Below are 13,606 nucleotides of genomic sequence, written 5' to 3'. Positions count from 1 at the left end.
GAGGGACCTTGGGGTCCAAACCAATGCACCTCTCAAAGTTGCTGCACAGGTTGATAGGATAGTTATGAAGGCCTATGGGATGTAGAGGCCTATGGGATAGTTATGAAGGCATATGGGATGTAGAGGCCTATGGGATGCTGGGCTTCATTAATGGGGGATTGAATTCAAGAGTCGAGAAGTGATGATGCAGCTCTACCAATCTCTGGTGAGACCACACAAAGTATTGTGTTCAGTTCTGGCCATCTCATTGCAGGAAGGATGTGGAAGCTATGGAAGGGGTGCAGAGGAGATTTACCAGGACGTTGCCTGGATTGGAAATAAATCTGGTGAGGCAAGGTTAGGAGAACTTGGACTTTTCTCTTTGGAGAGAAGGATGAGAGGAGCCTTAACAGAGGTCTACAAGATTCTGAGATACATGGAAAAGGAAGACAGCCAGAGTCTTTTCCCCAGGGCAAGAGTAGCAAACACCAGAGGATGTGTGTACAAAGTGAAGGGAGGAAAGTTTAGGGGAGACATCAAGGTCAATTTTTAAAAAAAATGTTGGGTCCCTGAAATGGCATCAGGAGTGGTGGTGGAGACTGAAACGAGGGGCATTTAAGAGATTCTTAGAGAGACACATGGATAAAAGAAAAATAGGAATTTTTAAAATATTTGTTGGTAGAAATATATAGGTCAGCACAACATTGAGGGCCGAAGGGCCTGTACTGTGCTATAGTGCTCGGTGTTCCAAGAATTGCAAAATATTCTTTTTGCATTTCAGGATATTATATTGTATTTAAATACCCTTAAGCATTGTGGTTTCAGCTGCTGCCAGTTGGAAGAAATCCAACAAAAACAAACTGACCCATTTTTACTGGTGTAAAACACAAAGGTCTGCAGATGACATGGTTGAAGGAAAAACTCGGTAAGCCAAACAGTGTCCTTGGTACAAGTACATTGTTTGACCTGCTGAGTTTCTCCAGCATTACTTTTTTCCATTTTTACTGGCATCCATTGTTTCATACCATTTAACCTGTTGAGATTCTGGGGGCAAAGACTGCTGAAGGAGGGTTTTCCCCAACATGTCCAAATCATCCAAAGCTTTACTTCCAGTGCTGGTGGGCGGTATGGAGGCAGGCACGGGGATCTGGTGGCTGGCAGATGGTTTCAGCAACTCGGAGGGCAGTGTGCTGGCCTCAGCGGACGTTAAGGGGCCACTCAGCTCATCAGGCTCAGAGGACTGGAGAGAATAAAAAGGAGATGTGTCCTTGCATGCAAAAGTAGGGTAACTGTACATTATAGAATCTCCTGCACAAGATGAAAAACATGAAAAAACATACAAATTATACCAGTTTTGAGTTGGAAACTACACCCAAAAATGGAGGATCTTTTCATAGAAAGTACAAAATTAGGCCATGAAAGGTGATTTATGGGACGGATATAAAAAGTTACCTACATGCGGAGGAGTCTGAAACTCGAGCCTCAAGATTCAGGGTAGTAGATTTAGGACAGAGTTGAGGAGGAACTGCTTTTTCCACTTTTTCCAGAGGGTGGTGAATCTGTGGAATTTGCTGCCCATTGAAGCAGTGCAGGCGACCTCAATAAATATACCGAAGACAAGGTTGGATAGATTTTTTTAAATATAAATACAGTAGGGGAATTAAGGGATATGATGGAAAGGCAAGTAGGTTGAGATGAGCCTATTGTGACAGAGTATTTAGAGGTGGTTTGGGAGGAATTGTTAGAGCACACACATACATTTTAAAACACAGAATATTTGCAGGACTTTTGCAGAATGCTTTTTGCAGGAGGCAACGAAGTATCGATGGCAGCTTGCCTGGGAGAGCATGAGATCTTTGCAGGCAGAGGAGAAGAGTTTTGCTCTCAGAGAGGGTGGGTGTGAAACACAGAGGAGAGGCACAGAAATCAGTTCCTGAACGACAAGCTGGCAAACTTTGGAAGACTGCCTGGTCAATGGAGAAGACTGGCAGTCTGAAAGGTGACCTGAAAGAAAGAGGATCATCTGGAGATGAAGGGGGCAAGTTTTGTCAGCAAGACCGATTGAGAAGGAATCAGTTGCGGATGTTCTGGAAAAGGAATCTCTCTGAAAACCAGCCAGAACCCTCCTGAGCGGTACCCATTTGCCTGTTAAGCACCAAAGCCTGGTGAACTTTGTTAATGCTAACTTCTGTGCACAGTACAAGAATTGCCTGCAACCTGTGAGATTGGACTGTGAACCAAAGAACTTTTCTAATCTTAAATATGCATTAAACACACCCGCGCTTAGTATCAGAGGGGGGAATTAAGTAGTTAAGTAGGTTATAATTAAAAACTACTTTTGTTTAAGTAACCCTGTGTTGTAGTGCTTATCTATTGCTGCTGGGTTTTGGGGTCCTTTGGACTCCTTAACACTATCAACTCATTATCTCACTGAATGGCAGGGCCGACTCCTCCTTTAAGTATGACAAGCTATGAATGATAGACAAGATATTCAAGTATATTCTCAGTGTGGTTAGAAGATGGTTCTTGCTATCACTTGGAGGAAAATGGCATTGATGGGAACGAATTAAAATGGCTGGTGGCTCATTTAGAGCATTAGCATTAAACTGGTTTGTGCTGTAAATTTAATTTACTGTACAGCCTCCTTCATCAGGAGCATGTTATGGAGTCCAAAGGACCCCAAAACCCAGCAGCAATAGATAAGCACTACAACACAGGGTTACTTAAACAAAAGTAGTTTTTAATTTATAACCTACTTAGCTACTTAATCCCCCCTCTAATATTAAAACCAGATATTCTCAACTGATACAGGCATTACAATTCAGTTTTCTTTCCTCTGAACTTGGTAAGAATTATGACTAATTTTTAAAAAAAATGCACTTACTGGAAGCTGAGAAATTGAATATTTTCATTTTAGTACATTGCGTCAGAATTAGCTTCATTGATTAGTTATGGTGATTACAGGAAGTGGGTTCCTTCTAATTGTTCTCACCTTTTAACCTCCAAAAAAACAATTTTGGAGTAATGGTGATCCTTACTGCACGTATAATCCGAGAACTCAGTGTGAATTGCACAAATATAAACTACTGGGCTGAGTCTGTCCAGAAATATGCAGGGTCGGCCAGATAAGGGTGTTTTGGTGGTTTTTTTTTGGCTGAACACTTTTTTTAAAAAAAAAGAGCTAACAGTAAAAATAGACACACCCGACGCAATACATTTCACTGGTAGGGACCAAACACTTAATGGCCAGAATTTGAATATCACAGACACAGAAAGAGTCAGGCATTAAGACACAACAATTTCAAGAGCCTTATTTCTAGAGCACATTTCATGTCCCTACCAATACTGTTTTACTGGCAATGAAGTACTTTTGAAGATGGTACCCGCGGTAACGTCGGGAGCAAAAAGGTCCGTTCTATGAACAACGATGTGATAATTAAATTCTAGTGGTCAATTTTTTCTTTTAAAAGATAGTGGCAAGTCCAACTTCAATAACTCCTGTCTTTTTTTTGTCAACAGTACCAAGGGATTTTTAAAATCTATTTTCTTCTGCTTGAAATACAGAACACGTGCTCAATATTGCATCTGAGATGAAGTAATTGGAGTGGGACTTGGACCCAGAACATTTGAATTGGGGAAAATGTGCTACTAATTGAATTTTTTTTTAAAACTGTCAACACAATTTCCACATTTACTGATAAACAGCAATGAAGATCTTTTTTTAAAGCTTTGAAAATTAATTTGATATATGTGCAAAATTTGGGGAAGAGGGTTTTATATAGCAACCAAGAGAGAAACAGAGACTTCCCCCCCCACCACAGCCCACCCATTTTTAAAAAGTCACAAATGCTGCATTTCTTATAGAAACAAATGTTGAACACAACTGCATTCGGTCTCAACACGAAAGAAAAAGTTTTTTTTTTTAAATTGATCCTTACCTGAAATGTATTCCAATTACTAGACTCAAGAGTCTGTAAAGATGGTGTTGCATTAGGAACTATGTCATTCAGCCCTACAGATGAAGGAACAGAATATATAACAGCTGATTTTTACATAAAAAATACACACACACACATAGCAGGGATGCTTGGGGCTTAAAAGTTGCCAGCAATTTGAATACTCGTACAGTAAAACCCCAGTTATCTGGAATTCCAGCATCTGGCAAAAAACAATTGCAGAAAATAAATAAGGTAAAAAAAAATACAGAAATTTAACATTGGTGTGCTTCACCATTCATGCAAGCAACCGAAAAGTTCCCTTATCCGGCATTACCAATCCCCATAGGTGCCATATACCAGTGGTTTTACTTCATGTAATTTTACAATTGCAAGATGTTCCAGCCATCTTCCCACATTTCAATTAATGGAAGTGTATTGCTTCCAAAGCAACAGAGATAGGGAAGGGCAATTCAAAGAAGGAATCGCTAATTAATGCCACGCTGAGCTGACTGTGTGCATTGAGTTCAGATGGGAATGAATAAATTCCTTTGTTGTCATGTGTACTGAAATATAGTAACCAACTTTGTTCTGCATGCTTTCAAAGCAATCCAACTCATTCAGCAGGTAGTGTGATAAAAACATGATTTACAAGCATTTATAGTTTTCTCAGGGATAGTCAGCATGTCAAAATATACAATAGACTCATGAGTCTATCGTACATTCTGGCATACAAGACATCCCTTGAAACACCCAAAAAGGTGCCAAAAACAGGGCTCATCCTATAGGCCAGATACAAAAACAAGACCTTAAATTCGTGTATAACATGACCCTTGAAGCACCCAAAAAACATGGCAGTAAAACGGACTGGTCCTGACACCCCCCCCACCGCCGCCATAACCTACGCAGACATTTTACAATTGTAGAGCCCAAGGTCCCGCTCCTGCCGGGGAACCAGTGCCCCCCCCCCCCCCACCCAAAGATGACATGTGGGTGCGGTTCCTGCTGCAGGCACACTTGGGCAGCAAGGCAACTTCTTCGATGCCGACAGCGCCACACCTGATGTTGAGAAAGGAGTTGCCTTTGCTGAGTCTGACTGCAGCCAATACTGAAGTCTTGGACCCAGCACGGATTGACAGCTTCCCGGCCAGAAGCAAAGGTTTTTTTTTAAACTGTTATTGTAATCATTTGCTTGCTTAATTTACAGATTTGTTACTTGGCATTTGGGATGTTGCAATAAAGTCTGGGTTGTTGCTGGGAAGCCTGGACACCAGTCTCTGGCATGTTTCTTTCAGCCGCTCTGAGGTGTTGAGGAGAAAATTAACGGGTCATCTTATACATCTGATAAAACCATGAAATTCAGGCTGAAAAATGGGGGCCCACCTTATCTGAGGGTCGTCTTATACGCCAAAATAAACAGTAATTGAGTTTTTTGAGGCAGTCACAAAAGAAATTGATGAAAGTAGGATGATAGATGTGGTGTATATGGACTTTAAGTATTTGACAAGGTCCCGCTTGATAGACTCATTCAGAAGGTTATGAGGCATGGGATCCATAGAACCTTGACTGTGTGGATTCAGAATTGGCTTGCAAGCAGACAGCAGAGTGTAGTAGTAGATGTAACATATTCTTGGAGGAGTAATTTCCACAGGGATCTGTTTTGGGACCGCTGTTCTTTGAAGTTTGGGTCAGTAAGTTGCAGAGGACATGAAGTTTGGAGGTGTTGCAGATAGCGTAGAAGGTTGTTGTAGGTTATAACAGGACATAGTCAAGATGCAGAATTGAGTGGAAAAGTGGCGGATGGAGTTCAATCTGGATCAGAGTGAAGTGATGCATTTTGGAAAGTTAAACAAAAGCAGAGCATATGTTTAATGGCAGAAGTCTGAAGTGTGGAAGAACAGTGAGACCTAGGGTCAAATCCATAGCTCTCTCAAGGTTGCCACACAGGTTGATAGGGTAAAGGCAGCTTTTGGTATTCTGGCCTTCATTAGTGGGGGGTGGGGGGGGGGGGATTGAGTTCAAGAGTTGTGAGGTGATGCTGCAGCTCTATAAATCTCTGGTTAGACCCCACTTGGAATATTGTGTTCAGTTCTGGTCGCATCATTACTGGAAGGATGTGGAAGTGACGGAGAGGGTGCAGAGGAGATTCACCAGGATGTTGCCTGGATTGAAGAATGTGTCTTATGAGATAAAGTTAACCTTGCCTTTGGAGTGAAGAAGGATGAGAGGTGGACTAACAGAAGTCTACAAGATTATGAGGGGCACAGATAGGGTGGCATAGATAGGGTAAGAGCAGCAACCACTAGAGGACATCAGTACAAGTGTAGGGGAAGGAAGTTTAGGTAGACCTCAGGGGCAAGTTTTTATTTTTCTTTTATTCACAGAAAGTAATGGGCGCTTGCAATGCATTGCCAGTCTTGCTGATGGAGGCTGGTACAATAGGGACTTTGAGACAGGCACATGGATACAAGAAAAATAGAGGGTTATGGGTGTAAGGGAAGGTTTAGTTTGTTGAGGTTTCATCGGTTTGCACAAAATTGTGGGCTGGAATGTTCTACATTAACTCAAACAAAAATCGACAAAACAACAATGTAGGGACTCGAGTTATTGTGGTGAAATAGTCCACAATAAGGAGAAAATTAAAAAAAACAATGCAGGGAATTGAGAAAAGCATAGTTATAAAAGGCATTGCAAGGGCACCATCTTTTGCCAATGTGAGATCCATTCAATAGTCTTATAACAGGAGAGAAACTGTCCACGAGCAAAGAGGTTTGTGTTCTCAAACATGTGCATCTTCTGCTGACGGAGCATGGAGAGCATGACACAATATTTTAGCAGGTCCCCTGAGACAGTGAGAGATCGAGATGGATGGTTGAGTTCTATGATTGGGTTGGTCTGTGGTGACTCAGCTCACTGTCTTATGGAGGCCAAGATGATTTGCTTAACAAATACAAAAATTTGGTGTAAATACTCAGCAGCTCAGGCAGTTTCTGATGAAGGGTCTAAGATGGGAGTTAGAAGCAAAACACGAAAATCTGTAGACACCATCAATGCAATTATTGGGCCAGAAAAGGAGCGGGTCAACTATTACACGGGATCGACGAATACACAAGTACATACAGTATACGACATCCATAGATCTGCTCTCGTCAACATTGCCATGTCTTTAGATTTGAGAGACATAACCTCCCAGTTACATTAAACTATGCTAATTATCCCCCATAAGCCCATATCCTTCCAAGTGCGTGCATGTTGTCGCTCAGAATGCTTTCTAGTAACTTATCAACCACAGATGTTGGGCTCACCTGCATGTAGCTCCCAGGCGTTTCCCTGCAGCCCTTTTTGAATAGGGCACAATAATGGTGACACATCTTCTGTCACCTCACCTCTATTTAATGACTACGCTAAAATCTCATCCAGGGCATTTCCTCTCTAGCTCCCCGCTGTGTCCTTTGGGGCGGCACGGTGAGCATAGTGGTTAGTGCAACGCTATTACAGAACCAGCAATGGGGACCAGGGTTTGAATCCCATGCTGCCTGTTAAGGAGTTTGTGTTCTCCTCGTGTCTGCGTGGGTTTCCTCTGGGTGCTCGGGTTACCATTCAATACATCCCATAATTGAGCAGCATGTACTCATGTTACCGTGGTGTTTGTTTAAGTTTAAAGTATCTGATCAGGACCAGATTTGTCCACCTTCATACATATCAGGACCTTCAACACCTCCAACTGTAATATTAACTGCACCAAGTTCCCCACTCCTCACATAGTAAAAAAGGAGAAGTACTCATTGAGGACCATGTACATCTCCTGTGGCTCCACATAGAATCGACTGCATCCATCCTTGCCAGACAGCAGGAATATATGTCAGTATTTAGGAACTATGGCAAATGATCAAAGGCTAGCTCGGAGATTGTTGGGGCATGCCAGATAACATCCAATGCAGGTGAACCACAATAATAAAATTTCATGCAGCTAAGTGGTTGACCTTCACAATTAGAAAAAGGTATTCAGGAAAATGCTCAGACCTAATGACATCAATTCATCATCCAGTAATGATACAGAGTTGCTGAGATCCTGTGAGAGTTCAGCATTCCAGCATTGATTGGCAGGGGCAGCAGGGTAAGGAGGAGCATTTGAAGCAGTATCCAACCCGCAGAGATCCAATAGAGCAGAACTGCTGGCTGGAATAATTGAAAAAAAAATCATATTAGTATTCTCAGATCCATGGCTTAGCAACAATAATTATTTTGTATTTATTCAGCAAGACTATTGTCCCTCATGTTGAAAGGCAGTAATTGATTTGATAGCTTAAAAGGCACTCAAATAAATAACCTTGTTAAGCAAAGAGGACAATTTCAGCGTTAGACATTCTGCAAGTGTTAAATTTTTTAAAAGTCAGATTTCAGATTTATTGTCAGTACATACACATCACATACAACCCTGAGGTTAAATTGGGGGGGGGGGGGGGGGGGGTGCGAAGATAGTCTTTTGCATGGGTCATACTTTTGACTGTGGTAAAGTAGTCCAAGGTGGTCAGGAACTCAGATGGCTGGGACCGGATAGAAAGTGTAAGAGCTCAGATGGGCAGGCAGTTGGGTCTAGGAGAGAGTCTGTGGTTAGGGGATTGGGAGGTCAGATGGGCAGGTGGTTGGGATCTTGGAGAGAGTCTGTGGTTGGGGGAGGATTGACTTTTACACAGGTCACATGGAAAGCATGCAATTTTTGGGTATAAAAATGTAATTTTTGACTATTACATGGCATCAACTATTACATGACTATATATGGTATTCAGTAATAAATAAGTGGTAGTAAGCCCTTAAATTAGCCTCTGATTAAGTCTATTATTTTTGCATGATGTTGGAAGGGTAGCAACTGTTCCTGAACCTGGTAGTACAAGTCTTGTGGCACCTATACCTCTTTCCAATCAACAAAGATACACCTTAAGGTTGTGTGCTTCAACCACTGCTCTACTCTATCTACACCTATGACTATATGGCCGGGCACAATTCAAATGCCATCTACAAATTTGTCAATGACACCATGGTCGTCAGCAGAATCACAGACGGCAATGAGGAAGCATACAGGAGTGAGACAGATCAGATAGTTGAATGGTGTCATAACAATCACCTTAGAGTTAACTTTAGCAAAACTAAGGAATTGACTGAGGACTTCAGGAAGGGGAAACCAGGAGAACACAAACCAGTCCTCACTGCAGTGGAGAAGATAAAGAACTTCAAATTTCTGGGTGTTAACATTGCTGAAGATCTATCCTGGGGACTTCATGTCAATGGGATCTTGAAATGGCTACACCTCTTCAAGAGTTTGAGGAGATCTGGCATGTCACCGTAGATTCAGGTGTACCATGGAGAGCATTCTCACTGGTTGCATCACTCCCTGGGATGGAGGTACCAATGCACAGGATAGGAAAAGGCTACAGAGTTTTGAACTCGGCCAGCTCCATCTTGGCGTTAGTCTTCACTCCATTAAAGGACATCGTTAAGAGGCCTTGCCTCAAGAAAGCAGCCTCTAACCTCAAGGACCTTTGCCACCCAGGCCATGCATTCTTCTCACTGCTATCAACTGGAAGGAGGTACAGGAGCCTGAAGACAAACACTCAGAGCAGTTTGAAAAAAAAAGCTTCTTCACCTCCACTGGCAGATTTCTGAACCGAGAATGAACCTGTGGACAATACCCCACTTTTTTTTTTACTATTTATTTTAAATAAGTGTATGCACAAAACTGAAATTTTTATAGTAATTTTGCACCACAATAAAAGCTGCTGTAAAACAACACATTCAACAACAATAAAACTGAATTGTGGTTCCTGATCGCACAGCAAGTCTGAATGGGAGACAGGATGACCACGTTGTCATTTGGAACAGATAACGGTGTAACTAATTTGTCGTCAAGAGGCAGTGGATTTATCCATGCTGTCATTTTCTGTAGCATTCGGAGATCTTGGTTATTTGTTACGGTATAGAAAGGGGCCTTTCTGTCCAGTGAGACATCTGCAGCTCCTGGCAGAACATCAGCTGCTTTCCCTTTCTCTTATCCCCTCACTCAACACAGATTACTTTCTCATTTACCGACACCAAGGGGATATTTACAGCGGTCAATTATCCCACCAAAGCATCTTTGGCATGCCAGGTAGCAGTTCTACCTGCTGCCTTACCTAGAACAGGCCTGCTTAATGTGGTGTAAGAATATAGGATGACCTAATTTATTGTGTGATGAAAGCTGAAGTAGTTCTCACAAAATAGTTTCCACCACCTGTTGACATACCATAATGCAAGAAATTTGGAGAAGGGTGATTTATATCTGTATTTCACCAGAGATTTGACTCAACCCAAGTCTCAATAAAATGATTCTAATGTAACAGCAATTCTTAAAGCTTTCAAGATAGTATGGGGGTCTGGACGTTGTGTGTTCGAGCCTCATAATAAGGTTTCTAATAGAGAAGGCTGCATGCGCAATGCTGATTTATCCTTTAAAATAAAAACACAATATTGGAGAAACTCAGCAGGTCAAACAGTGTACTTTATGTAGCAAAGATTAGATACATACCCAATATTTTGGGATTGAGCCCTTTATCTAGGTATGAACAAAATGTAGGCAGACATCTGAACAAAATGGTAGGGGAGCGAGGGGTAGGGGGAGGGACAGGCAGGAGGTAATAGGTGGATAAGGGAGGGAGGGAACACAAGCACACAAGGGGGGGGGGGAAATGGGTCTGTGAATGGAAGGGAAAGCAGGTAGAGAGCTGGAGGAAGAAGACAGAGGGATGGGGAAGAGAGGGAGAACAGGACAAAGGCTAGCAGAAACCAGAGAAGTTGATGTTAATTTCATCAGATGGAAAGTTAGGTGTTGCTTCTCCAATTTACAGGTGTTTTGCATTTTTACTTCAATCACAATGTCTGCAGACTTTTGTGTTTTACTCCCGCTGAATTATCCTTGTCGAGATATCAAAATATGATAGGACAAAAATACCATACTGTACTTACACTGAGTATATAAACTTTAAAGCATTTTTCCTTGTTTTCAGTTATGTTTTTTTTTAAAACATTTAACAGTCAGTGCATCTACAGGTTCCTCACCCTCCACAAACAATAACATTACAGATAATTAGCACCCCCTTCCCCCCCCACACCCCCCCCCCCCCCAAGTTTACAGATAAAGCGTATGACTGGAGCGACTCTTACTAAGCAAGGAAAAGGAGACACTTTAAGAGAGTCACCCCAACGGCGAGCAGCATCAACCAGCTCCTCATCCTGGGTAATACCATTATCGCTTCACACAACTTTATTCAAACATCTGCTTCAAGCAAAGTTTGACCAATGCCCCCTGCTGGCTGAATATTGGCTCCCATCTTCAACCAAAGGTTTATGTGTTACTTCAGAGAACATTTACAATTTTAAACTTGCCTATTATTTTATTATTTATGTAAACCTTGAGAGAGGGAGAGAGAAAGCATGAGTGAGTGCATGTACATAAATTAGCAACTGTCCAACATACACAAGTCACCTGGCAATTACAACTACATACCTTTAATGTTTGGCAGCTCAGTCACCCCATTAATTTCTTCACCTTTCACTTTCTTCTTGTATACATTAATGACCTGTGTTAAGTTGTCATTTGCTTGAAGAATTTCAGCTGGGGAAGAAGATGAAAGGAAGCTTATGAATGACAAGTTTTGCTTTAACACTCATTGCTGCTTCATCTTCTATCTTTAATACTGCTGCAAACTGAATACCGAATCGAATATAAAAATAACACAACTGCGTTATTTTCTATCAAAGTCCAATTAAAACAAACTGGAAATGCAAAGGTGGCTAGTCAGTTACAGAAACATGCTCAAAATGCACACTCTGAAATGTTCATAGCCCTTCTTTTAAATCCAGCTCTTTTTTTTTTGTTGCTGCTTAGGTTGATGCTACTCCCTAACTGTGCATTGATGCCACGCATTTTACATGCAATGCTCAACCCTGAGGGGTCAACGGGAGCTATATTCAAGGACAATGACTTTAGATCCAACAACTTATTCTTGTAAAGAGCCAGCCCTTCACTTACATCATCCATATGCTGTAACACTATGCTGCAGTTTTCTGGAATAGAGTTATGACCATTTTACCTGGTTATTTTTTTCCACAGGACAAACGGAATTAATAATATTAAAATGTTAATTTGTGAATATACCAAGCGCTTCATCATTATCCTCGGTGTCACTTGCCAATCTGAAGAGTGTTGGTCTCATCTTCTCACAACGCTGGTACAATTCCTATATAAAAGGAAATTCGAAGTCAGTAAAACGGAAACACTTCCCAGGTACCTCAAGTTACAACAGTAGAGATCACACATCTTAGGATGCAACACTCGCGATGAGATAAAATCGTCCTTTTTTTTAAATCTTTTTTTTTGACAAAAGAATTTCAGTTGCATAGATGAATACGATATAATGTTCAGGTAAAGATAGAAGAGAATTACAAATGATAAACAATGGTAAACCAGAGATGTATGATCCATGTTATTAATTTTAAAAAAAATCTATTACTAATCTAATTTTTAACCCCAACCCTGAGCAATTGTTGGCAAAGTCAGACGTCAACTACTAATTTCCATAGTAACAGGTTAAAAAAAAAGGACCAAAAATAAAAATAACTGATCTATAGATTTTGAATCGAGTTGAAAAAGAACCCCAAAGAGAAGACAATTTAATATTCGTTGTAGTAGTTGAGCACCTAATTGCCTCGAGAAAGAGAGAGTGGGATGCCATCAAATCCGCTAACCGTTGTGGATGCGTGGGAGGGATATCGCAGCAGAAGGAGTCTTTCAGCATTCAGGGAAGCAAAATCAACTACATGGGATCGAGATGGAGTCAAAATTAAGTCCACTCATTCCAAAAATAGCAATAAAAGGCTCAGAGTCAGATTGATATCAAGAATTAAAAATAGTGTACTAAATAACTCTTTCCAATACTTGCAGAGAGAGGGACATATGATATAAAGTACCTTCCTGAGTTGTACATTTATCCCATTTAGAGCTAATTGAACTATGGAGTAGTGGGCCCTATGAACTACTTTAAATTGTAATAAGGAATATCTGGGGGGCGTGGCAAGATGGCGTAGAGGGAAGACGTGAAGTTCCACCTTCCCCCAGTTAGACATAAATATCCGATTTTAAAACTTGTACAAGTGGTTAAAAATAGTATTTACAGACTTTGGAATAGTGGAGGATTGAAATTGCTATAAATGTGAAGAAATCAAAAGCTCAATTGCAAAAGAAATTACCTTATAAAAGTGTTGAAGAATTGAGGCCTATCTACCAAGTTGAAGCCACGGAGTCATCGATTGGAGCTCCCAAGCCTCAGAGGACTCCTGCTCGGCTAGGTATTACACCGGCGCCGATCACACATTCGCAAGATGGCGTCGGTTCAGTGATGAGCTCGGCTGGCCCTGAATTGCGCGCCCATGAACCCGGGTGGATCGGCCAAGGACAGACTCACAAGCCCACAGTATTGCCTGGTGGTCCGGGGGCGCGCAGTATAGTGTCGGAAGACGCACCTGCGCGGTCTGTGACTTTGCTGGGCATGCACAGTACATTGTGGGTCCGTGAGTTATTGGAAAAGGTGTGGGCTGTGGGGGAGCCCGAAAGATGGCGGGCTGACGAGGTCTGTACACTGTCGACGGGTGTCCGGACC

At 41.6% G+C, this 13,606-nt stretch overlaps 1 protein-coding gene across 7 annotated transcripts in view; it reads right to left on the bottom strand.

Moving 5' to 3' along the window:
* The window catches only part of LOC138748656 (ADP-ribosylation factor-binding protein GGA1-like), a 54,373-nt gene that overhangs the window by 11,963 nt on the left and 28,804 nt on the right, over positions 1-13,606 (bottom strand). For all 7 annotated transcript variants that reach the window (XR_011348207.1, XM_069909202.1, XM_069909201.1 and 4 more), the window contains 5 exons: positions 12,106-12,187; positions 11,455-11,562; positions 7,938-8,093; positions 3,918-3,991; positions 1,005-1,219 (listed from right to left, as the gene is read on the bottom strand). Coding sequence is in view for 6 of the 7 variants with exons in the window: in XM_069909202.1 (XP_069765303.1) it covers positions 1,005-1,219; positions 3,918-3,991; positions 7,938-8,093; positions 11,455-11,562; positions 12,106-12,187 (635 nt within the window). In the remaining variant the exon portion in view is untranslated. The remainder of the gene's footprint in view (positions 1-1,004; positions 1,220-3,917; positions 3,992-7,937; positions 8,094-11,454; positions 11,563-12,105; positions 12,188-13,606) is intronic.

Source organism: Narcine bancroftii, chromosome 13 (assembly GCF_036971445.1).
Source record: "Narcine bancroftii isolate sNarBan1 chromosome 13, sNarBan1.hap1, whole genome shotgun sequence".
NCBI lineage: Eukaryota > Metazoa > Chordata > Chondrichthyes > Torpediniformes > Narcinidae > Narcine > Narcine bancroftii.
The sequence above is the reverse complement of the archived record's forward strand: the minus strand, read 5'-3'. Positions and strand labels throughout refer to the sequence as shown.